Source organism: Ahaetulla prasina, chromosome 4, assembly GCF_028640845.1.
Source record: "Ahaetulla prasina isolate Xishuangbanna chromosome 4, ASM2864084v1, whole genome shotgun sequence".
NCBI lineage: Eukaryota > Metazoa > Chordata > Lepidosauria > Squamata > Colubridae > Ahaetulla > Ahaetulla prasina.
Window position 1 is genome coordinate 144,588,555 of NC_080542.1, and position 25,887 is coordinate 144,614,441.

General features: G+C 43.0%; 1 protein-coding gene across 1 annotated transcript in view; it reads left to right on the forward strand.

Annotated features, from left to right (window-relative positions):
- The window catches only part of VILL (villin like), a 74,949-nt gene that overhangs the window by 18,474 nt on the left and 30,588 nt on the right, over positions 1-25,887 (forward strand). Inside the window, exons 3-8 of the mRNA XM_058183290.1 lie at positions 6,732-6,806; positions 8,262-8,458; positions 9,083-9,191; positions 12,177-12,287; positions 24,733-24,932; positions 25,775-25,853. Coding sequence (XP_058039273.1) covers positions 6,732-6,806; positions 8,262-8,458; positions 9,083-9,191; positions 12,177-12,287; positions 24,733-24,932; positions 25,775-25,853 — 771 coding nt within the window. The remainder of the gene's footprint in view (positions 1-6,731; positions 6,807-8,261; positions 8,459-9,082; positions 9,192-12,176; positions 12,288-24,732; positions 24,933-25,774; positions 25,854-25,887) is intronic.

A 25,887-nucleotide genomic window follows, 5' to 3' on the forward strand; every position in this document is an offset into this window, starting at 1 on the left:
GTGCATTGGCTATCTGCTGCAGGTAGTCCTCGACTTATGATTGGTGTCTTAGCAGCTGGAGTTAAGTTATAATTTACCCAGAAAAACGAAATTATGACCTGGTTTCAAATTTCCAGTGGTCATCTGCTCCCCCAATCATGTGACCTCTCTTCGGACATTGACAAAATAGTTGCATTTATGGTCATTAATAGCATCTGACAATCACATCTCCGTGCTATATGATGGTTCTGCCGAAAACTGGAAGTTAACTTTTCGCTTATTGAGCGCAGCATTCTTTTAATGATGACCACAAAATGGTCCTAAAATTGGATTGGTCAATTTACGACTGTGACAACATAGGATCATAATAAGCAGTCTCCATTGAGGTCGTATATCAAGGACTATCTGTATGGAAGAAATTAACTACAACAGATACAGATTCAAATATAAAGAATATTGCATCCAGTTTAGGCCACCATGATGTAAAAAAATTGTTGAGACTCTAGAAAGAGTGCAGAGAAGAGCAACAAAGATTTTTAGAGGACTGAAGGATAAAACATACGAAGAACGGTTGCAGGAATTGGGTATGCCTAGTTTAATGAAAAGAAGGTTTAGTGGTGACATGACAGCAGTCTTCCAATATTTGAGGGGCTGCCACAAAGAAGAGGGAGTCAAACTATTCTCCAAAGCACCTGACAGAAGAGCAAGAAGCAATGGGTGGAAACTAATCAAGGAGAGAAGCAACCTGGAATTAAGGAGAAATTTCCTGAAGAACAATTAACCAGTGGAACAGCTTGCTTCCAGAAATTGTGGATGTTCCAACACTGGATGCTTTTAAGGAGAGAATGGACAATATCTGAAATCTTCAACCAAGGACTGTCTACTATTGACCTCACCCCATTCCTAAGAGGGCTATAAGGGGCGTGCATAAGAGCACAAAAGTGCCTACCGTTCCTGTCCTATTGTTCCCTTCATTATATCAAATTAACATCGTTGTTGCATACTTTACATATATATGTTTTTCTTTTATAATGTATTGTTGTTTTATGTCGATGTTTGTGTATACTGTTGTGACAAAATGAAATAATAATAAAAAAAGAAATGGTATAGGGTCTCCTGCTTAAGCAGGGGGTTGGACTAGAAGACCTCCAAGGTCCCTTTCAACACTGTTATTCTGTTAACAGGAACGGGGGTTGCATTTGTTGCATTTGCAATGTTGTACCTTGATGAACGTATCTTTTCTTTTATGTACACTGAGAGCATATGCACCAAGACAAATTCCTTGTGTGTCCAATCACACTTGGCCAATAAAATTCTATTCTATTCTATTCTATTCTATTCTATTCTATTCTATTTGTGCAGATAAATGACCGGAAAAATGTAGCACGTTGTTTCTTCAGTAGTTAACAAATGCAACTGGTTTTTATACAACGCTGTCAGCTAGCAAACATTAATCATTTTAAGTCATGCTGCACATCAAACTGTGGTTAGGATTAACTTTAATTTAATGGAATTAATCATGATGTTGGAAAAGATGGAAGGGAAAAGGAGAAGAGATGGCAGAGGATGAGCTGTCTAGGCCAGGTGTCTCCAACCTTGGCAACTTTAAACCTGGTGGACTTCAACTCCCAGAAGCTGGCTGGGGAATTCTGGGAGGTTTTGCCAAGGTTGGAGACCCCTGGACTAAATGGTCTCATCGACGCAACAAAGATGAATGTGGATAGAGTCAGAGAGATAGTGGAGGACGGATGTGTGTGACTGTTGTGCTGTAGTCCATGGATCTGCAAGGAGTGAGGAACAACTTAGCAAATGAACCATCACGACCACAACAACCTCGAAGCACCTACTGTACCAGATAGAATCAGATCCAAAATCTTGCCGATCCATATTTCAAAGTCAGTGCCTGGTTTCATCCAAGGCTTGGTTAAACTTAATTTTTAAAAACAAATTAAAATCAGCTGGGTTTACTTATTGCTCTCAGCCAAATGAACCACAGGGACTATATTCCTAGTGGACGCTCACTGTTCATGCACAGGTCAAACCTGAAGCATATGATGGTTTTGTTTTACCTCTTTTCTTACAGTGGATGGTTGTAATGATTTTAAAAAATGTTTTCATGCTGTAAGCTACCTAGAGTTGCTTGACATGAGTGGCAAATAAAGTTCATAATAAATAATGCATTTAAAAAAAATTTTTTTGCTGGGTTTGCATCCATACAACTGTCACTTACTTCCACAAATCATGATTAAGCATACTTGGGTTGTGTGAACCAGTGGCTTTGACAACGCAACCTTTCCAAAACAGGGAAGAGAGGTTCGGGCTTGATTAAGATAGGACTAACTGATCCTTGCCCCAACCAGTCAACAATGACCTTGACAAACAGAAAAAGGGGAAAAACTCAGCATTTGCAATCCTCTGAGACAAAGTTTACAGATGTTGTCAACCTTTAGCCACCAATCTTGTAGCCTATTAGAAAGAGCTGGTATTTAGTGGTCTCTTTTGACCGACAAGCTTATCCAGTTCAGCAAGTCTTGCGTGAGGTGAAGCAGAAAACTTCACCTGGTTAATGAATGAAGCCAACAAAATATATCCAGGAATTTTGAAATAAGACTATGCAGCCATGCACGGAAGTTCCAGGAATATATAGAAGTTCAAGAAATTTTCATAGAGGAAAAAATGGGGGATGGAGTGAGGAATTCTCAACAAGAATTGTACGTGTCCCAGGATAATGTTGCAGGATCCAATCTGAGTCGATCATGAGGACTAGAGGTTTAGTCTTCCGAGCTTTTGGATTCATGCTGGAACCCATCCTCAGGGGACTTCTCTCTCACCAGAATGTGTGCTTTGGGCTATTCTGTGTCTGATATTTGTATGGTGCTCGGTGTGTGTTGTGGCTTTTTAGATGTTTTTGTTTTAGATGTTTATGCCAGCAGACTTGAAATCCTGGGTTTAGAAAATTTAGAACTCCGCCGCCTTCGGCATGACCTGAGTTTAACTCATAGAATCATCTATTACAATGTCCTTCCTGTCGAAGACTACTTCAGCTTCAATCGCAACAATACACAAGCAAACAATAGATTTAAACTTAATGTTAACCGCTCCAATCTTGACTGCAGGAAATGTGACTTCTGTAACAGAGTTCTTAATGCCTGGAATAAACTACCTGACTCTGTGGTCTCTTCCCAAAATCCCCAAAGCTTCAACCAAAAACTGTCTACTATTGACTTCACCCCATTCCGAAGAGGTCTGTAAGGGGTGTGCATAAGAGGACAAACAGTTCAGTTCCTGTCCTATTGTTTCCTTTCATTATATCCAATTAATATAGTTATTACATACGCATACTTATATATATACTTATATATTGTATAGTTATTTCATGCTTATGTTTATATATACTGTGTGACAAATAAATAATAAAATAATGTTGATGGCTTTATTAAGTTTTGGCTGTTGTTTCCTTGTGCTGCCAAGACCTCACCTCCTAACTATTTGATAAGCTAGTGGCAAATCAGCGTTCCTGTTGATTGATGAAGGGCCCGTTTCCCAGGTTTCAATTGCTTCCCTGCCTGTTTTTGTGCCTGCTCGTCCAACAATCTTAATAGCTGCAAAATTGAATGTAGGTTCATTGCAGTATCCTTCTCCTACTCTTCCTCCTCTGACTTGCATTCTCAACAAGGTCTAATACAGTGGTAGTCAACCTGGTCCCTACCGCCCACTAGTGGGCATTCCAGCTTTCATGGTGGGTGGTAGGGGTTTTGTCCCATACTGAAGCACTTTCCTTTTTTTAAATTTAATTGACTTTTTAAAAAAATTCATAGCATTATTTAAATACATTTTCATTAGGTTTTCATAAAATTCCCCATGACAATTTAAATTTGAAAATATACTATTTGTATCGCCCGTGCATAAGTTTAGTTCATGTTACGTAAGTGAAACTAAATGGCGCTATAGTGCGACAGCAAACAAAAAAGCTCATCCCAGAATAGCTCGCGCATCTCCCCCCACACCACCCAGCTATAACAGACAAGCAGAGCTGGTAGCCGGTGCCGCCCCCCCCCAAACTCATTCCACGATGCGCGAGAGACATGCGCAGACAATGATACACTTTATAAATCACCATTACTATGGAACCGGTGGGCGGTGAGAAAATTTTACTACTAACAGAGATACAAGAGTGACGGTAGGTATAAAAAGGTTGACTACCCCTGGTCTAATAGTTTAACTCTACCTTGGAACATGATTTTTATTCTTTATTTCCAATGCTTCTGAAGTGTTGCATCAAAGGAAGACAAGGTACTGTCTCTTTTGTAGTTAGGGAGGTTAAGAGAAGTTTCTTGCAAAAACAGAATAACCGAATTGGAAGGGACCTTGGAGGCACTTCGTTCCACCTGATTAATTGTTCAAATTGTCAGGAAATTCCTCCTTAGTTCTGTGTTGGTTCCCCTCCAATGGTGAAGGGGTTTACTACCTGAACCGGTTTACTATCTGAACCAGTTTACTACCAATTCGCTGGCTGTGCATGCGTGCCGCGCGCACGCATACACAGTTCGTACCACGTACCAAATGCGAGATGCGCCCATGCGTGCAGTGCACGCCAAAAGGAGGCAGGGGGTAAGTAGAACAGCATGCAGGGGCTTAGGGTGGGGTGATCAATTGTGGCGCGCGTTTTTTTTATTTTTAAAAGCATTTTTTTTACAACCCATTCAGCCAGCTCAGCGGTGATCGTGAGAGCCTTTTTTTTTTACCTTTCAAAAGCATTTTTTAAAAGAAGCGGCAAGCGAGCGATTGGGTGGGTGGGCATGGAAAGGGGGGACAGGGATTTGTGCATAGGGACTACCCAGATGGCTGAAAAAAGTGATTTCTGACAGGTTCTCACACTTTTGACCAGTCCTCACATTTATGACTGGTCATCATTTATGCCTGTTGCAGCATTTTGTGCATAGGGACTACTCAGAGGGCTGAAAAAGTTATTTTTGACCTGTCCTCACACTTTTGACCGGTCCTCACACCTACAACTGTCCTCACATTTTACATTTTGCACCCTATCTTGTAACCGTGGTGAAGAGAAGCAGTTGTGAAATGAGTGACGTGGTTGTTAAAAATGCTGCAATGGGCATAAATGTGAGGATGGTCATAAGTGCGAGGACCGGTGAGAAATGACTTTTTTTAGCCCTCTGAGTAGTTTCTATGCCCATAGCCAGGGCCACCCGGTCACATGAGCAGCTAGGCTCGCCCACCAGTCACATGAGCAGCTAGCCACGCCCACCCAGTCACATGACCACCAAGCCACACCCCAAAATAAGCCACGCCCACAGAACCAGTTGTTAAAAAAATTTAATCCCACCACTGGCTGATTTCCGCAACCGGTTCAGGGGAATTGGTCTGAACCGGCTGAATACACCTACGCTGATGATTAATGATTGTAACTATAATTTATGATCTATGACCTATCACTTTCTTGTTCTATGTACTGAGAGCTTATGCACCAGAGACAAATTCCTTGTTGTCCAAACACTTGGCCAATAAAATTCTATTCCGTTCTGTTCTGTTCTATTCTGTTCTGTTCCGTTCTGTTCCGTTCCATTCTGTTCCGTTCTATTCAATTCTATATATACAGCATATATGTGTGTTTCTGTAGGGAAATATATTTATATATATATTGGTCTTTGGTTATTCAGGTTTTCTCCCGCGTAAAATTGGAAGTGTCTTGGCGACATTTCGACGAAGTCTCATTCGTCATCTTCAGGCTTCAGCTTCATGCTTCTGGGAGCAATGTGTGATTGCAGCTGTTTCTTCCTTTTTAATTGCTAGTGGGGGTTTGAACTGATTGGGTGGGAGCTTGGCTGTGCTCTGATTGGATGGGGTTTTTTGTGCTTTGATTGACTGGGGATGTGTCCTGTTTGGGTGGGGGCTTGTTTGTGCCCAGATTAGTCTGAGTGGCGGGGGGATTTGAGCTGGTGAGCTGCATTGCTGTTGTTTGGCTTCGTGGTCATGGTTGTGCTACATCTTCATAGTGGGTGTCAGTCTCACCAGCTCAAATCCCCCTACAACTCAGACTAATCTGAGCACAAACAAGCCCCCACCCAAACAGGACACACCCGCAGCCAATCAAAGCACAAAAAAACCCCATCCAATCAGAGCACAGCCAAGCTCCCACCCAATCAGTTCAAACCCCCACTAGCAGTTAAAAAGGAAGAAACAGCTGCAATCACACATTGCTCCCAGAAGCACGAAGCTGAAGCCTGAAGATGACGAATGAGACTTCGTCGAAACGTCGCCAAGACACTTCCAATTTTATGCGGGAGAAAACCCGAATAACCAAAGACCTACATACAAACACCCGTGAAAACCTTAGAAAACACACACACACACACACACACACACACACACATGCACACACACACACACACACACACACACACAAATATATTCTTTTGAGAGCGGGCATTAGAATTTCTTTAATGTATGCCAGTATGTACCCAGAAAAAGTGATGCTAAAGGTTATCTTATCCTATTAATATAATTATTCAACTTATTTATGCAGCTGTCCATTTCCTTTGTAGTTGTTTGGGTGTGTTCTTGAAGTTCTCTCTTTCTCACAAAAACATTTCTGGTTCTTCTAGCGCCCTATGCTAAACATCACGGGTTTTTGTTTTGTTTTTTTACTAGTAAATGGGAACTCTCTGCCACTTTCCAAAGCATCTTTACAAGGACTTCTTGCTTAACATTTGATCTCTTCTCTTCTGCTTCAGAATATGAAGATGGAGCCTATTCCTGCAAAAGCTTATGGGAGTTTCTTTGAAGGAGACTGCTACATCGTATTAAATGTAAGCTTCCATGGAGAAAGGATAATTGTACTAAATATGTTATGCACGAGAGCAGAGGACTCCAAACTTGGAAACTTTTAAGACTTGTGGACTTCCACTCCCAGAATTCCCTACCCCCGTGCTGGCAAACCTATGGCATGCATTCCCAAAGTCGCACACGGAACCATATCTCCTGGCACTTCCTCTTCTGGGTTTCTGGTGCGCATGCACATATAACGATCAGCTGGCCTTTGCGCATGCAGCACCGCCAGAAACTGGAAGAGTTGTTCTTCCATTTTTCGGCATGAGCATGAATGCAGGCCAGCTGATTGGCATCTATGCATGCACAGCAGTAACCCGAAGACTTGCTAGCTGGAAGTACCTTATCCGGAAGTACCTTATTTGGCACGTGCAGGCCCGCTGGGCAGCACCTCTTCCTGGTTGCGGCCCTGATGAGCGCACACGCGCAGACTGCTCCCTTTTTGGCACTTGGTGCCACTTGGTGCCACTTGGCGCACTCCCTTTTCGCCACTTAGTACCGAAAAGGTTCACCATCACTGCCCTACCCCAAGAGAGCTGGCTGAAGAATTCTGAGAGCTGAACAACATTGGAGACTGAGCCTTCCACCCTTCTGAGGTTGGTAAAACGAGGACCCAAACTGTTGCGGGCAAATATGCCGACATTTGTAAATCACTTAGAGCTGTGATGGCGAACCTATGGCATGCGTGCCACAGGTGGCACATGGAGCCATATCTGTGGGCACGCAAGCATTGCCCTAGCTCAGCTCCAACGTGCATGCGCACACCGGCCAGCTAATTTTCAAGCCTTTTGGTCCCACCGGAAGTCAGGAAACGGGATGTTTCCAGCCTCTGGAGGGCCTCCAAGGGGGGACGGAGGCCATTTTTGCCCTCCCCAGGCTCCTAGAAAGGCTCTAGAGCAGTGATTCCCAAAGTGTGAGCTGCGGCTCCCCAGGGAGCCGCGCTATCGTCATGGGGGCGCCGCGGAATATCTGCGCCCGCTGGGTCTGGCGCTGATGCGCCATTTCTGGGGCGTCTGGTGCGCATGCGCAGTTGCAGGTCGGATTTCCAGGGGAGCCGCGGGCGAAAAAGATTGGGAACCTCTGCTCTAGAGCCTGGGAAGGGCAAAAAACAAGCCTACCGGGCTCACTGTGCCATTGTGTGCCAAAAGTGGGGGGAGCGCCGGAGGGGGTGTCACACGCGCATGCGCTGGGGGCGGTGTGATCATGTGTGCGTGTGACCCTTCCGTGCTCCCCTTGTTTTTGGCACATGGCGGCAAAAAGGTTAGCCATCACTGGTTTAGAGAGGCCTGTTAAAGCACTGTGAAGCGGTCCATAAATCTAAGGGCTATTGCAATTGCTATTGTTTAAAAAATAGACACGGTTCTTCCTTTTTCCAATCCGTCCTCCGAGCGACGCCAGTCGGAAGATAATTTGACGCCGTGCTTGTTCCTTTGCAGAACACGAAGACGCAGCATGACTTTGCCACTGATCTCCACTATTGGATCGGGCGCGATGCCACTCAGGACGAGCAAGGGGCTGCTGCTTTCTACATCACTCAGATGGATGATTCCCTGGGAGGGAGACCCGTTCAGCACCGAGAGGTTCAAGGTCATGAATCCGCTGCTTTCAAAAGTTATTTCAAGAAAGGCATCATGTGAGTGTTGGGAAAAATTTGTCTACGCGATCAGCAAAAACTCTTTAACAACCTCCCATTTCTTTTCTTTTAGTTTTGTTTCACTTCTTCAACAACACTATAATTCAGGTAGTCCTCCACTTATGACCGATTGTTTAGCGACTGTTCGGAGTTACGACAGACCGTCCCGGGGGGGTGGGGAGGGGGATGTATTTATGACCCAGTTACAAAGTTTCAACAACGGCCCCCCTCCCTCTGCGGTCATGGGACCACATCACAGGTACTCAGCAACCCACAATCATAGCCATTTGCCGCGTCCTATAATCACATCAACGTTTTTGCTAAAAACCAGTATTTACTTCTGGTTTTCAGCAAAAAAAAACCTTAAAAAAAAAACCCTCTTAACGGCCACTGTGAAAAAAAAAGATTGTAAAATCGGGTTTGTCACTGTTTTGTGACCATGAGAACTTGGGAACTTCCGTGATGGTGGTAAGTCAAGGACTACTTGTAACAATGAGGTCTAGTAACCTATTTTTTTTTAAAAAAAAAATTAAAGTAAGATTCTAACTAGCTCTTTAGAGTAGCCAATTGTTTTCCTAAAACCCTCCCTTTTTGTGATTAAATATGAAGTCTTGTTTTCAACAGCTACAAGAAGGGAGGAGTGGCTTCAGGTTTCAAGCATGTTGAGACCAACATGTATAACATCAAAAGGCTCCTTCATGTTAAGGGCAAGAAACATGTGTCAGCGACAGAGGTAAGGACAGCCCCTCCCCTGATATATACATACATATATATATATATATATATATATATATATATATATATATTTGTTTTCTGAGGTTTTCGCGGTGTTTGTATGTAGGTCTTTGGTTGTTCGGTTTTCTCGTGTAATTGAAGTGTCTTGGCGACGTTTGGACGAAGCCCCATCCGTCATCTTCAGGCTGGTGTTATCAGCTTCGTGCTTCTAGAAGCTGATAACACCAGCCTGAAGATAACGAATGAGACTTCATCAAAACGTCACCAAGACACTTCCAATTTAACAGAATAACAGAATTGGAAGAGACCTTGGAGGTTTTTTGAATAGATTAACAGATTAACAGAGTTGGAAGGGACCTTGTAGGTCATCTAGTCCAACCCCCGCCCCCCAAGCAGGAGACTCTACACCATTTCTGACAGATGGCAGTCTCTTCTTGAAAGCTTCCAGGGATGAAGCTCTCAAAACTTCTCAAGGGCAGCCCAAAACATCTGGAGCCAAGTTGTGTAATACAGGGAGCCCTCAACTCACGTCCATAACTGGGAGCAGAATCTCGGTTGTCAAGGGAGTCATGCCTGATTTTGCAACCTTTTTTTGCCACCGTTGTTAAGTGAATCGCACAGTTACTAAGTAAATCTGGCTTCCCCCACTTTCTGGGAAGGATGCAAACGGTGATCCCATGATCCCATGTTGCCATCAGTGTTGAACATACATGCCAGTTGCCAGCCATCTGAACTTCGATCACGTGTCCATGCAGCGATGGTCACAAGTTTGAGGACTGATCACAAGTCACTTTTTTCAGGGTTATTATATTTTTTGAAGAGTCATTAAATATCTGGTTCTAACTGAGAACTACTGCTAACAGATTCTTTTGAGTCTGATTGTTCTGTATTGCCTCCTCCCCTTCCTATTCTCATGTCCGTACAGGTAGTCCTCGACTTACAACAGTTCATTTAGTGACCGTTTGAAGTTACATCGGCACTGAAAAAAAATGACTTATGACCATTTTTCATACTTACAACCACTGCAGCACTGCCATGGACCATTTTCATCTGTCATCTGTCTGTCTGTCTGTCTATCATCTGTCTATCTATCTATCTATTTATCTATCTATCATCTTTCTATCTCTATCTATCTATCTATCTATCTATCTATCTATCTATCATCTCTCTATCTATCATTTCTCTATCATCTCTCTATCTATCATCTATCTATCTATCATCTATTTATCTATCTATCATCTCTCTATCTATTATCTATCTACGTAGTTCATTTAGTGACAGTTCAAAGTTACAATGGGCACTGAAAAAAGTGACTTACAACTGTGTTTCACAATTATCACCTCAGCAGCATCCCCAAGATCACGCGATCAAAATTCAGGCACTTGGCAACTGACTCATATTTATGACGGTTGCAGTGTCCCGGGGGTCATGTAATCCCCTTTTGTGACCTTCTGACCAGGAAAGTCAATGGGTAAGCCAGATTCATTTAACAACCGGGTTATTCGCTTATCAACTGCAGGATTCATTTAACAACGGAGGAAAGAAAGGGTCATAAAATCCCTTAACAAATGTCTCTGTCAAGGTTCCAGACAGTCTCACTTAGCAACATAAATTTTGGGCTCGATTGTGGACACAACTCGAGGACTATCTGAACTCATGTGAATTAGGAAGGTTATCTCTGTCTGACCTATTGAAACATACTTTCTGCTTGCTTGGACGTAAGCCATGTTTTTATTCTTGGCACTCAGTAACAGAGCTGGCCTCTCTCCATCTTCCTTATTTTCTACAGCAATTCATTCTTTTCCTAAAGGAAACTGTGGAGGACAGTGAATTTCATTGTCCTTTGAACATGTTAGACACCTGGACAGAGCAGCTGCTGAATCCCACTGTATTCCTCAGTAACATTGATGCATTCACAAATAATACTACGTAATTACCAATCTAATTTATATGCTTTTTTTAATTTATTTATTTACATTTATATCCCGCCCTTCTCCGAAGACTCAGGGCGGCTTACAGTGTATAAGGCAATAGTCTCATTCTATTTGTATATTTACAAAGTCAACTTATTGCCCCCCCAACAATCTGGGTCCTCATTTTACCTACCTTATAAAGGATGGAAGGCTGAGTCAACCTCGGGCCGGGCTCGAACCTGCAGTAATTGCAGGCTGCTGTGTTCTAATAACAGGCTTCTTACAGCCTGAGCTACCACGGCCCTATACGCTGCTACAATCAGAAGCATGGTTCAGAGATATTATAGAAATACCATCATAAATGCAATAAATTCCGATCAGAAGCAGCTCCCAATTATGTGACCCCTGTAAAAGGAAGCAAAATTAAAAACTAAAGACTTTTTGCACTAGTTGTTAACTCGGTGCTGCTAACTGTTAAGCAAATCCACGTTCCCCAATGCACTTTTCGTTTTCTTTTTTTTGCCTGGAACCAGAAATAAACACTAGAAACCAGAAAACAATCGCAAATTGCAGTCATGTGATCACAGGATACTGCAAATGGCCATAAAATTGACTCTGTTGCCAAGCAACCAAAATGCCATTATGTGACATTATCTGACCCTTATAAATTACAACAGTTCATTTAGTAAACATCAGCACCGAAAAAAAGTGACTTATGACTGCTTTTCAAACTTGCCATCATTGCAGCATCGCTATGGTCATGTGATCAAAACTCAGATCCTTGGGCACCGACTCACATTTATGACGGTTGCAGTGTCCTGGGGTCACATGATCCTATTTTGCAACCTTCTGACAATCAAAATCAGATTCACTGAACAACCTGGTTACTAACTTAGTGATTCACTTCACAACTGGGGCAAGAAAGTTCGTAAAATGGGGCAAAGCTCACTCAGCAAATGTCTCTTAAATTTTGGGCTCAGCTGTGGTCGCAAGTCGAGGACTGCGCTGTACCTGTGCTGAACTCTTTCATGTTGTTTTGATGACAGCATTTTTCTCTGACCTCCAAATAGGTTGACCTTTCTTGGGACAACTTCAACAAAGGTGACGTCTTTCTGTTGGATCTTGGCAAAGTGTTAATCCAGTGGAACGGACCTTCCTGCAACGTTGCTGAGAAATCGAAGGTCAGCCATGGGGAATAATATATTGATGTAGTTTTGGAGACTTAAAACACTAACGCAGGTTATAAGAGCATAAGCAGGAACCTAGTCTGCTAGATCTTAGTCCAGCCATCTCTTTGTTGTGACCCATGCCCAAGTAGGTAGTAGTAGATGCAATCAGTTCAAAAACAAACAGACTTTATTTTTTATTTCATTTTATTTTATTTTATTTTTTGCATTTATATCCCGCCCTTCTCTGAAGACTCAGGGCGGCTTACACTATGTCAAGCAATAGTCTTCATCCATTTGTATATTATATACAAAGTCAACTTATTGCCCCCAACAATCTGGGTCCTCATTTTACCTACCTTATAAAGGATGCAAGCGGTGATCCCATGATCCCATGTTGCCATCAGTGTTGAACATACATGCCAGTTGCCAGCCATCTGAACTTCGATCACGTGTCCATGCAGCGATGGTCATAAGTTTGAGGACTGATCACAAGTCACTTTTTTCAGGGTTATTATATTTTTTGAAGAGTCATTAAATATATGGTTCTAACTGAGAGCTACTGCTAACAGATTCTTTTGAGTCTGATTGTTCTGTATTGCCTCCTCCCCTTCCTATTCTCATGTCAGTACAGGTAGTCTTCAACTTACAACAGTTCATTTAGTGACAGTTTGAAGTTTCATCGGCACTGAAAAAAAATGACTTATGACCATTTTTCATACTTACAACCATTGCAGCACTGCCATGGACCCTTTTCATCTGTCATCTGTCTGTCTGTCTGTCTGTCTGTCTGTCTGTCTGTCTATCTATCTATCTATCTATCTATCTATCTATCTATCTATCTATCTATCATCTCTCTATCTATCTATCATTTCTCTATCTATCATCTCTCTATCTATCTATCATCTCTCTATCTCTCTATCATCTCTGGACAGTGGTTCAATGATCTGGTTTTAGGGGATTTAGTGACGACACCGGTGTCATGGACAGATCATTTTCTCCTCCGCCTAGACTTTCAGACCGCAGCTCACCACCGCACGGAGACGGAGCCAATGCGTTGGTTCCGTCCCAGGCGCCTGATGGACCCCGAGAGGATCCTGATGGAGCTTGGGCAGTTTCCTGAGGATCTTGCCCATGGCACGACTGAAGAACTAGTTGCGGCCTGGAAACAGGCCGCGGCTGGGGCTTTGGACCGTGTTGTGCCTTTGCAGCCTCTGACCCGGCATAGATTTCAATTGGCTCCTTGGTTCTCTGAGGAGCTGAGAGAGATGAAACGCCGGAGAAGACGCCTAGAGAGTACCTGGAGGTCCAACCGTTCTGAGGCTGATCGGACACTAGTTAGATCTTTTTCGAAAGCCTACCTAGTGGCACTGAGGGTTGTGAAACGTTCCTATGTTTCCACCCTCATTGCATCAGCAGATAACCGCCCGGCTGCCCTGTTTCGGGTGACCCGTTCCCTTCTACACCAAGGGGGACAGGATGACCCCTTGCAGGGACGTGCTGAGGAGTTTAGTGGTTATCTATTTAGTGGTTATCCGCCCTGAGTCCTTCGGGAGATAGGGCGGTATACAAATGTGATCAATAAATAAATAAATAAATAAATAAATAAATCTATACGATAAAATCGCTCAGCTTCGGGATAGTTTGGACCAAGATTGTGATGATCCGGATGAGATGACTGAGACACGTCTTGTTGATGTTGTTTGGGATGAGTTTGATTCTGTGGCTCCCGAGGACATGGACAGGTTGCTGGGGAGGTTACATGCCACTACATGTTTACTGGACCCGTGTCCCTCCTGGCTGGTGCTGGCCACTCGGGAGGTGACACGAGGCTGGCTCCGGGGAATTATAAATGCTTCTTTGTTGGAGGGGGTCTTTCCCGCCGCCTTGAAAGAGGCGGTGGTGAGACCCCTCCTTAAGAAGCCTTCCCTGGACCCAGCTATTTTAGGTAATTATCGTCCGGTCTCCAACCTTCGCTTTGTGGCAAAGGTTGTAGAGAGTGTGGTGGCATGGCAGCTTCCCCAGTACCTGGATGAAGCTGTCTATCTGGACCCGTTCCAGTCCGGCTTCCGGTCCGGGTATAGCACGGAGACAGCTTTGGTCGCGTTGGTGGATGACCTCTGGAGGGCCAGGGATAGGGGTTGTTCCTCTGCCCTGGTCCTGTTAGTTCTTTCAGCGGCTTTTGATACCATCAACCATGGTATCCTGCTGCGCCGGTTGGAGGGTTTGGGAGTGGGAGGCGCTTATTGGTGGTTCTCCTCCTATCTCTCTGACCAGTCGCAGACGGTGTTGACAGGAGGGCAGAGATCGACCGTGAGGCGCCTCACTTGTGGGGTGCCTCAGGGGTCGATTCTCTTGCCTCTCCTGTTCAACATCTACATGAAGCTGTTGTGCGAGGTCATCAGTGACTTCGGGGTGGGTTATCATCTGTACGCTGATGACACTCAGCTGTACTTTTCCACCCCGGGCCACCCCAACGAAGCTGTCGAAGTGCTGTCCCGTTGCCTGGAGGCCATACGGGTCTGGATGGGGAGAAATAGACTCAGACTCAATCCATCCAAGACGGAGTGGCTGTGGATGCCGGCACCCCAGTACAGCCAGCTGCAACCGCGGCTGTCTGTTTGGGGCGAGTCACTGGCCCCAACTGAGAGGGTACACAACTTGGGTGTTCTCCTGGATGGATGGCTGTCGTTTGAAAATCATTTGGCGGCCATCTCCAGGAGAGCCTTTTACCAGGTTCGCCTGGTTCGCCAGTTGCGCCCCTTTCTGGACCGGGATGCCTTATGCACAGTCACTCATGCTCTTGTCACTTCTCGTCTGGATTATTGCAATGCTCTCTACATGGGGCTACCCCTGAAGTGCACTCGGAGACTCCAGTTAGTCCAGAATGCGGCTGCGCGGGTGATTGAGGGAGCTCCACGGTGCTCCCGGGTAACACGGCTCCTGCGCAGTCTGCACTGGCTACCTGTGGTCTTTCGGGTGCGCTTCAAGGTTTTGGTTACCACTTTCAAAGCACTCCATGGCTTAGGGCCCGGGTACTTACGGGCCCGCCTGCTGTTACCTTATGCCTCCCATCGACCCGTACGCTCTCACAGAGAGGGTCTCCTCAGGGTGCCGTCCGCCAAGCAATGTCGGCTGGCGGCCCCCAGGGGAAGGGCCTTCTCTGTTGGAGCACCTACCCTCTGGAACGAACTTCCCCCTGGTTTGCGCCAAATATCTGACCTTCGGACCTTTCGCCGGGAATTAAAAACTTATTTATTTATCCAAGCGGGACTGGCCTGATTTTTAAATTTTTAAATTTTTAAAATTTTAAATTTTGTAATTTTATATGGGGTATTTTTAGGTTGGGTCAATTGACGGTTTTAATTCGGCCATTATCGAATATGTTTTTTAAATTGATATTTTAACTTTGTATATTTTATTGTTTTTATTTGTGGCTGTACACCGCCCTGAGTCCTTCGGGAGAAGGGCGGTATAAAAGTTTAAATAAATAAATAAATAAATAAATCTATCATTTATATATCATCTATCTATCTATCTATCTATCTATCTATCTATCTATCTATCTATCTATCTATCTATTTATCTATCATCTCTCTATCTATTATCTCTCTATCTATCTATCATCTATTTTCAAGTAGTCCTCAACTTAGTTCATTTAGTGACCATTCAAAGTTACAATGGGCACTGAAAAAAGTGACTTACAACTGTGTTTCACAATTATCACCTCAGCAGCATCCCCAAGATCACGCGATCAAAATTCAGGCACTTGGCAACTGACCCATATTTATGACGGTTGCAGTGTCCCGGGGGTCATGTAATCCCCTTTTGTGACCTTCTGACCAGGAAAGTCAATGGGTAAGCCAGATTCATTTAACAACCGGGTTATTCGCTTATCAACTGCAGGATTCATTTAACAACGGAGGAAAGAAAGGGTCATAAAATCCCTTAACAAATGTCTCTGTCAAGGTTCCAGACAGTCTCACTTAGCAACATAAATTTTGGGCTCGATTGTGGACACAACTCGAGGACTATCTGAACTCATGTGAATTAGGAAGGTTATCTCTGTCTGACCTATTGAAACATACTTTCTGCTTGCTTGGACGTAAGCCATGTTTTTATTCTTGCCACTCAGTAACAGAGCTGGCCTCTCTCCATCTTCCTTATTTTCTACAGCAATTCATTCTTTTCCTAAAGGAAACTGTGGAGGACAGTGAATTTCATTGTCCTTTGAACATGTTAGACACCTGGACAGAGCAGCTGCTGAATCCCACTGTATTCCTCAGTAACATTGATGCATTCATAAATAATACTACGTAATTACCAATCTAATTTATATGCTTTTTTAAATTTATTTATTTACATTTATATCCCGCCCTTCTCCGAAGACTCAGGGCGGCTTACAGTGTATAAGGCAATAGTCTCATTCTATTTGTATATTTACAAAGTCAACTTATTGCCCCCCCAACAATCTGGGTCCTCATTTTACCTACCTTATAAAGAATGGAAGGCTGAGTCAACCTTGGGCCGGGCTCGAACCTGCAGTAATTGCAGGCTCTGTGTTCTAATTACAGGCTTCTCTATTGCCTGAGCTATCCCGGCCCCAATTAAGGCTGTTCTGAAACAGCTTTAAGGCCTGGTCTTCCATTTATTTTATTTTTATTTATTTTATTAGATTTTTATACCGCCCTTCTCCCGAAGGACTCAGGGCGGTGTACAGCCAAAATAAAAACAGTAACAAAATACAAATAAAAAATAAACAATTAAAAAACTTATTATAAAATTGGCCAAAATTTAAAACATATTAAAATTTAAAACCCTTTAAAATACTAAAATCTAAATAACCCCAGTTAAAATTAATAAACTTCACTTAACAGAGGAAAGAATTTTGAATATAGAAGGTTATGACTTGTTATATGGATGGCATGTGTATTTATTTTATGAAAAAAAAGTGGATAGGGCTTTTAAGAATCATGTGTTGAGAAGTGCTCTTTTGCGGGTCTGGAAAAAATATTCCTATAAATTAGATTACAAGATTCCTATATGGGTGAGCCCTAGACATGCAATAGAGAATATAAATATAGAACAGAAACAGGAAATGATTACTTATAAAGAACTTTTGTATGCTGAAGGAGGTAGATTGCAATTAAAATCATTACAGGTATTAAATGAAGAAGGGAGGAATTATACTTGGTTTCAATATGGGCAAATAAGTGCTAGATGGAAAGAAGATCAAAAAATTGGTATAATGCAAAGGGAGGAAAATTTAATAAAGCAAATTAGAAATCAGACCCAGGAGCATATAAAGAGATTGTATAATGTGTTGCTTGAAATAGATTCGGAAAAGGATTTGGTAAAGGATTGTATGATAAAATGGGCACAGAATATTCAGGAACCAATAATGTTGGAAACATGGGAGAAAATTTGGGTTAGAAATGTTAAGTTTACACAAGCACAGAATTTAAGGGAAAATTTTAATAAGATGTTTTATAGATGGCACTTAGATCCCAAAAAATTATCATGTATGTATCCTAATATCCAAGCGAAATGTTGGAGGTGTGATTGTGATGATGCTACATATTTTCATATTTGGTGGACTTGCAAGAAAATTAAGGTCTTTTGGATAAGAATTTGGTGGATTATTCAAAATGTACTGAAGAAGAAGATAAAGTTCCTGCCACAATTTTTCCTTTTGGGAATTATAACGGATTGTACAGGGATTGAGACTAAATTGATTCTGAATTTAATAACAGCAGCAAGACTGTTGATTGGACAATACTGGAAGAAAGAAGAGATACCTACAATAGAAGAATGGATATTGAAAGTTATTAATTTGGCTGAGATGGCTAAAATCTCAGCGTTTTAAAAGACAATACGCAGGAAAGATATTTAATTGAATGGAAAAATGGATTGATTATCTACAAAACAGATATCAGATTAAGAAATATCAGATTGCCTTTGAATAATTAGGAAGTATTATTTTATGTAATGGGGGGAGTTGGGAGATGAAAAGCTTTGGATGTGGTTATTTGGATTGGAAGGGAAAATTTTATTCTATGTTTGGTTTATGTATAACAATACCTTGTGATTGACCCGGGAAGCCGGGGGGGGGGAGGGAGGGGGGAAGGGTTTTTTTTTTTTTTTGGGAGGGAGGGGGAAAAAAGGGGGGGAAATGTTTTTGTTTTTTAAAACTCTTTCAATAAAAAAAAAAATTAATAAACTTCTAAGCCAGTCCCGCTTGAATAAATAGGTGCGTTTTCAGCTCACGGCGAAAAGTCCGAAGATAATAACAGGCTTCTTACAGCCTGAGCTACCACGGCCCTATACGCTGCTACAATCAGAAGCATGGTTCAGAGATATTATAGAAATACCATCATAAATGCAATAAATTCCGATCAGAAGCAGCTCCCAATTATGTGACCCCTGTAAAAGGAAGCAAAATAAAAAAATAAAGACTTTTTGCACTAGTTGTTAACTCGGTGCTGCTAACTGTTAAGCAAATCCACGTTCCCCAATGCACTTTTCGTTTTCTTTTTTTGCCTGGAACCAGAAATAAACACTAGAAACCAGAAAACAATCGCAAATTGCAGTCATGTGATCACAGGATACTGCAAATGGCCATAAAATTGACTCTGTTGCCAAGCAACCAAAATGCCATTATGTGACTGCAGGAGTGTGTCTGACCCTTATAAATTACAACAGTTCATTTAGTAAACATCAGCACTGGAAAAAAAGTGACTTATGACTGCTTTTCAAACTTGCCATCATTGCAGCATCGCTATGGTCATGTGATCAAACCTCAGATCCTTGGGCACCGACTCACATTTATGACGGTTGCAGTGTCCTGGGGTCACATGATCCTATTTTGCAACCTTCTGACAATCAAAATCAGATTCACTGAACAACCAGGTTACTAACTTAGTGATTCACTTCACAACTGGGGCAAGAAAGTTCGTAAAATGGGCACAGAATATTCAGGAACCAATAATGTTGGAAACATGGGAGAAAATTTGGGTTAGAAATGTTAAGTTTACACAAGCACAGAATTTAAGGAAAATTTTTATAAGATGTTTTATAGATGGCATTTAGATCCAAAAAAATTGGTGTGTATATATCTGAATTTCCAAGCGAAATGTTGGAGGTGTGATTGTGATGATGCTACATATTTTCATATTTGGTGGACTTGCAAGAAAATTAAGGTCTTTTGGATAAGAATTTGGTGGATTATTCAAAATGTACTGAAGAAGAAGATAAAGTTCCTGCCACAATTTTTCCTTTTGGGAATTATAACGGATTGTACAGGGATTGAGACTAAATTGATTCTGAATTTAATAACAGCAGCAAGACTGTTGATTGGACAATACTGGAAGAAAGAAGAGATACCTACAATAGAAGAATGGATATTGAAAGTTAGTAATTTGTCTGAGATGGCTAAAATCTCAGCTTTTTAAAAGACAATACAGGAAAGATATTTAATTGAATGGAAAAAATGGATTGATTATCTACAAAACAGATATCAGATTAAGAAATATCAGATTGCCTTTGAATAATTAGAAAGTTATTTTATGTAATGGGGAGGAAGTTGGGAGATGAAAAGCTTTGGATGTGGTTATTTGGATTGGAAGGGAAAATTTTATTCTATGCTTGGTTTATGTATAACAATACCTTGTGATTGACCGGGAAGCCGGGGAGGAGGGGAAGGGTTTTTTTTTTGGGAGGAGGGGAAAAAGGGGAAAATGTTTTGTTTTAAAACTCTTTCAATAAAAAAATTAATAAACTTCTAAGCCAGTCCGCTTGAATAAATAGGTGCGTTTTCAGCTCACGGCGAAAGTCCGAAGATAATAACAGGCTTCTTACAGCCTGAGCTACCACGGCCCTATACGCTGCTACAATCAGAAGCATGGTTCAGAGATATTATAGAAATACCATCATAAATGCAATAAATTCCGATCAGAAGCAGCTCCCAATTATGTGACCCCTGTAAAAGGAAGCAAAATAAAAAAATAAAGACTTTTTGCACTAGTTGTTAACTCGGTGCTGCTAACTGTTAAGCAAATCCACGTTCCCCAATGCACTTTTCGTTTTCTTTTTTTGCCTGGAACCAGAAATAAACACTAGAAACCAGAAAACAATCGCAAATTGCAGTCATGTGATCACAGGATACTGCAAATGGCCATAAAATTGACTCTGTTGCCAAGCAACCAAAATGCCATTATGTGACTGCAGGAGTGTGTCTGACCCTTATAAATTACAACAGTTCATTTAGTAAACATCAGCACTGGAAAAAAAGTGACTTATGACTGCTTTTCACACTTGCCATCATTGCAGCATCGCTATGGTCATGTGATCAAAACTCAGATCCTTGGGCACCGACTCACATTTATGACGGTTGCAGTGTCCTGGGGTCACATGATCCTATTTTGCAACCTTCTGACAATCAAAATCAGATTCACTGAACAACCAGGTTACTAACTTAGTGATTCACTTCACAACTGGGGCAAGAAAGTTCGTAAAATGGGGCAAAGCTCACTCAGCAAATGTCTCTTAAATTTTGGGCTCAGCTGTGGTCGCAAGTCGAGGACTGCGCTGTACCTGTGCTGAACTCTTTCATGTTGTTTTGATGACAGCATTTTTCTCTGACCTCCAAATAGGTTGACCTTTCTTGGGACAACTTCAACAAAGGTGACGTCTTTCTGTTGGATCTTGGCAAAGTGTTAATCCAGTGGAACGGACCTTCCTGCAACGTTGCTGAGAAATCGAAGGTCAGCCATGGGGAATAATATATTGATGTAGTTTTGGAGACTTAAAACACTAACGCAGGTTATAAGAGCATAAGCAGGAACCTAATCTGCTAGATCCTAGTACAGCCATCTCTTTGTTGTGACCCATGCCCAAGTAGGTAGTAGTAGACGCAATCAGTTCAAAAACAAACAGATTTTATTTTTTATTTTATTTTATTTTATTTTTTGCATTTATATCCCGCCCTTCTCTGAAGACTCAGGGCGGCTTACACTATGTCAAGCAATAGTCTTCATCCATTTGTATATTATATACAAAGTAAACTTATTGCCCCCAACAATCTGGGTCCTCATTTTACCTACCTTATAAAGGATGGAAGGCTGAGTCAACCTTGGGCCTGGTGGGGCTTGAACCTGCAGTAATTGCAGGCAGCTGCTGTTAATAACAGATTGTCTTACCAGTCTGAGCCACAGAGGAACGGCTGAGAATTAACTCATTCTCAGCGTAGTCCAAACTAAATCAAAACAAATTCTTAATAACACAATTCTTCAGTCTTATCACCAATCTTGGTCTAATTAGGCAAACTGCCAAAGGTTTTTCTTGGCAAAAGTTCAAAAGCAGAAGACGCCGACAAGAAATAAATGAAGCAAAACAAGGAGCAAGGCTATCAACATTGTTTTCCGACAAAGAGCCCAAACGCCGTTGCTGGTCTTTTAAGCCTTATGGGAGGGGCCCATCATCTCTTGACCCTACTCCCGAGTTGTCCTCTTTGTTTGAGCTGCTCTTGCCTTGTGGCAGCTCTTCTCATGCGTGCATTAGGAACAGGCTCCTCCTGTTTCTCTGCCTCACTACTGTCAGCCTCTGGAGGCTCTGAAGTCTGCACATCACTTCCCGATGGCCCCGGCCCCACCTCTGCCTCCGACACAGAGCCTTCATCTGGGCCTCCTCCAGCCTCCAGGACAGGACCATGTTCTTCCTCAGCCTCATCGCTGTCCAACTCCATTGCCAGCTCCGCAGGCTGCTGGCAGACCACAACACTCTTGTTCTGATGGACCATCAAGCTACCTGTGAAAGCCCACAAGTGTCCCAGAAGATGATCTTCAGAGGTGTCCCGCTACCATCAAGGCTAAGAACCATGGGTCCTCAGGACCTCCATGAATGGGTCCAATTTTTTGGGGGGAAGCCAACAAACCTAGTAGCCAGCATTACATCTCAGGGTAGTGAATGTCTGTGGAGATTCTCAATCATCCAGACCATGGTTGCCCAAAGCAGGGATAGTAGTATTCACTTACCTTCCCTACTGGTTTGCAGATGTGTGTGTGCCCTTGCACAAGGCCTTCCGCACATGCGCAGAGCCTCGAAAACGTGGGGAAATGGGACGTCATGACGTCCACGCGGGTGGGGGGGGCATCTGCATTTGGCCCTACTGGTTCGCTCAAATTGGATAGAACTGGCTGAATACCATCACTGTCCCAAAGGTACTTTTTTAGGAGGCTACTAGACTTTCTTGGGGAGTTTGGGGTTTTTTTTTTGAAGATGTTTCACTTCTCATCCGTTCTTCAGCTCTGACAGGATAGTGGGGAACGGAAGGATTTATATTCCTTGCAGGCAGCTAGTCATTTGCAACCTTTTAGAGAAGGGGTCTCCAACCTTGGCAACTTTAAGACTTGTGGACTGCAAATCCCAGAATTCTGGGAGTTGAAGTCCACAAGTCTTAAAGTTGCCAAGGTTGGAGACCCCTGTTTTAGAGGGAGTAGGAATGGATTTCCAAAGGAAAAAAATTGCAGACTACAGGAATCAGGAGCACTACTCAGGTGACCCTGAGGACACAGATAAACCTCTAAGTGTTTCCACGACCCTCTAAAAGGATGCAGATGGACCAGCTGTCTGCAAGGAATATAAATCCTTCCATTCCCCACCATCCGGTCAGAGCTGAAGAAGCTTCTTGGATGAAAAATGAAACATCTTCAAAGAAAAAACAAGGAAGTCCAGTTGCCTCCTGAAAAAGCACCTTTGGGACCTGGTTAGTGAATGGTGCGTTGTATAAAAGAAACATTTGTGGAGCTGACGATGGCCATGAAGTTAGAAAGTTAGAAGGCTCCAGGAAAGGGGTGAGAAAGAGGAGGCTGGCTCAGGAGTTCTGGGAGTTGAAGTCCACAGATCATAACGAGGGCAGTTGCCTGTCCTTGCTTTTGAGAATAATTATAAACCTTCATTGATGAACGATTATAGACCATAGTTTAAAAAGGAGCATATTCATCAGTCAGGGTTGAAATGAGGGGTCCTTGTTTCTGAGCTTGGTTGTTTACTCGCAGACATTTTATTACTCAGACTAGGTAAGATCATCACTGCTAGTAAGAAGTATGGTTTGCTCTCAGTTTATAGTCTAGTGCAGAGGTAGTCAACCTTTTTATACCTACCGCCCACTTTTGAATCTCTGTTAGTAGTAAAATTTTCTAACCACTCACCGGTTTCACAGTAATGCGCCATGTATCGTCGTCTGCACATGCCTCTCGTGCATCGTGGATTGGGTTTTGGGGGGGGGTGCCAGCTACCAGCTCTGCTTGTCTGTTACAGCTGGGTGGTGTGGGGAGAGATGCGCGAGCTATTCTGGGACGAGGCTCTTTTGTTTGTGGTCGCATTATAGCGCCATTTAATTTCACTTACGTAACGTGAAGTAAACTTATGCACGGGCGATGCAAATAGTATATTTTCAGCAATTTAAATTGTCACGGGGAATTTTATGAAAACCTAATGAAAATGTTTTTAAATAATGCTATGACTTTTTTTAAAAAAAGTCAATTAAATTTTAAAAAAAAGGAAAGTGCTTCAGTATCGGGCAAAATCCCTACCACCCACCATGAAAGCTGGAACGGCTACTAGTAGGCGGTAGGGACCAGGTTGATTTCCACCGTTCTAGTGGTTTGCCTTGTCCGGAATATAAATAGAGGGCAAACCCCACTCTGTACTAGCACTGATGATATTATCTAGTTGGGTAATCAAACATCTGCAAGGAAACCATCAAGCTCAGAGAGCACCAAGGACCCCTCATTGCCCTAGGCCTAGATTATTGATATAATACATTATTAAGAGGACGGCACATTTTGTACAAATTTTGTAAGTTAGAACTCCAACGGGTTATCCAATGCAACAAGCCTTTGTAAAAATATTTAAAAACGAAGACTAAAACGACACCTCAAAAAATGATCACCAATCTTTATTACAATCTTAAACCACTATAAAAAGTTGTCAAGCATCTATAGTTCGATCATGTGACTATGAGGATGCTATAATGGTTGTAAGCAGGGGCAGGTTTCACTTCCCTTTACCACCAGTTTGCCCCACATGCGCAGCACTCCGCTTTGCGCACAGGTGCGCTGTCTGTGCACACGCACCCTGCCTTCCGCGCATGTGCTTTGCTAGCTCATGTGCCTTCCGCACATGCCTCCAGCCTTGAAAATGTGCCTAAATAGCATAACTTGGAGCTGGGGAGGGCGAGGGCAAGGGCGAGGGCGAGGGCGAGGGCGATTGCCGCTACCGGTTCGTCTGAACCGGTGTGAACCGGCTGAATACCACCTCTGGTCGTAAGCTTGAAAAGCAATCATAAATTCCTTTATGACTTCAAACAGTCACTAAACAAATAGTTGTAAGTCAAGGACTACCTGTAATCATGCTGGATGGCTTGTGGTTTACGTTGCTTGGTTTGATCCCCATTGACCAGGGAATGATCTTGGCACGAAGCATCCGAGATGGCGAGAGAGGGGGACGTGCCCAAATTGCTGTTATCGACAACGAAAAAGACTGCCCAGAGCTTATGCAGATCATGAAGGCGACGCTGGGTGAGAGGACCCGAGAGATTAGAGAACCATTACCAGATGAAAAAGCAGACGAACATCAGAAAGCCAACGTCCGCCTTTACCAGTAAGTTCCCGCTGTTCACAAACTTGGAGAGTTTTTTTTTAAATCCAGCGTTGGATCCAGCTTTGAGGACCTGCCTCAAAGAAGAGGAGGGGCCACTTATTTTCCAAGCATCAGAAGGCAAGAGAATAAACACTAGATGGAAACTAATCAAGGAGAGAAGCAACTTGGAATTAAGGAGAAACTTCCTGACAGTGAGGACGATTAACCAGTGGAACGACTTGCCTCCAGAAGTTGTGGGTGCTTCATTACTGGAGGTTTTTAAGAAGAGACTGGACAGTCACTTGTCTGAAATGGTATAGGGCAGTGTTGGCGAGCCTATGGGACGTATGCTGGAAGCGGCATGTGAAACCGTCCTGCGAAGAATGTGTGGTCTCACTGGCTCCTCTTCGGTGTTCCTGTGATCACACGCGCACTGGTCAGCTGGCTGTCATGCGTGTGGGAGCGGCAGAATTCAGAAGAGCAGCGTTCCAGCATACATGCACAGGCCAACACCCGACCTTCCGGGTTGCCGTTGCACACATGTGCTATGGCCAGCTGTTCGTCGGGCGCGCTTCCATGCTCGCGCATGTGCAATGGACCGCCACTCTTCTGGGTATTGCCACTCCCGCGCACACGAAGGCCAGCGGGGCCGTGCATACCTCGCGGGATGGTTTCATGTGCGACTTCCGGCATGCAGACCGGAACGTCAAAGGTTTGCCATCATGGGTATAGGGTCTCCTGCTTGGAGGAGGGGGTTGGACTAGAAGACCTCCAAGGTCCCTTCCATCTCTATTCTGATTGATTGATTGATTGATTGTTCCTTAAAATACTTAAATATTTACATTGCTCGTTTCTACCTATAGTGTGTATGAAAATGGCAAAGATCTTGTGGTTCAAGAAATTGCAACCCGACCCCTCACCCAAGACCTCCTGAGTCATGAGGTAAGATATGCAACTGCTGAGCCAATATTGTTTG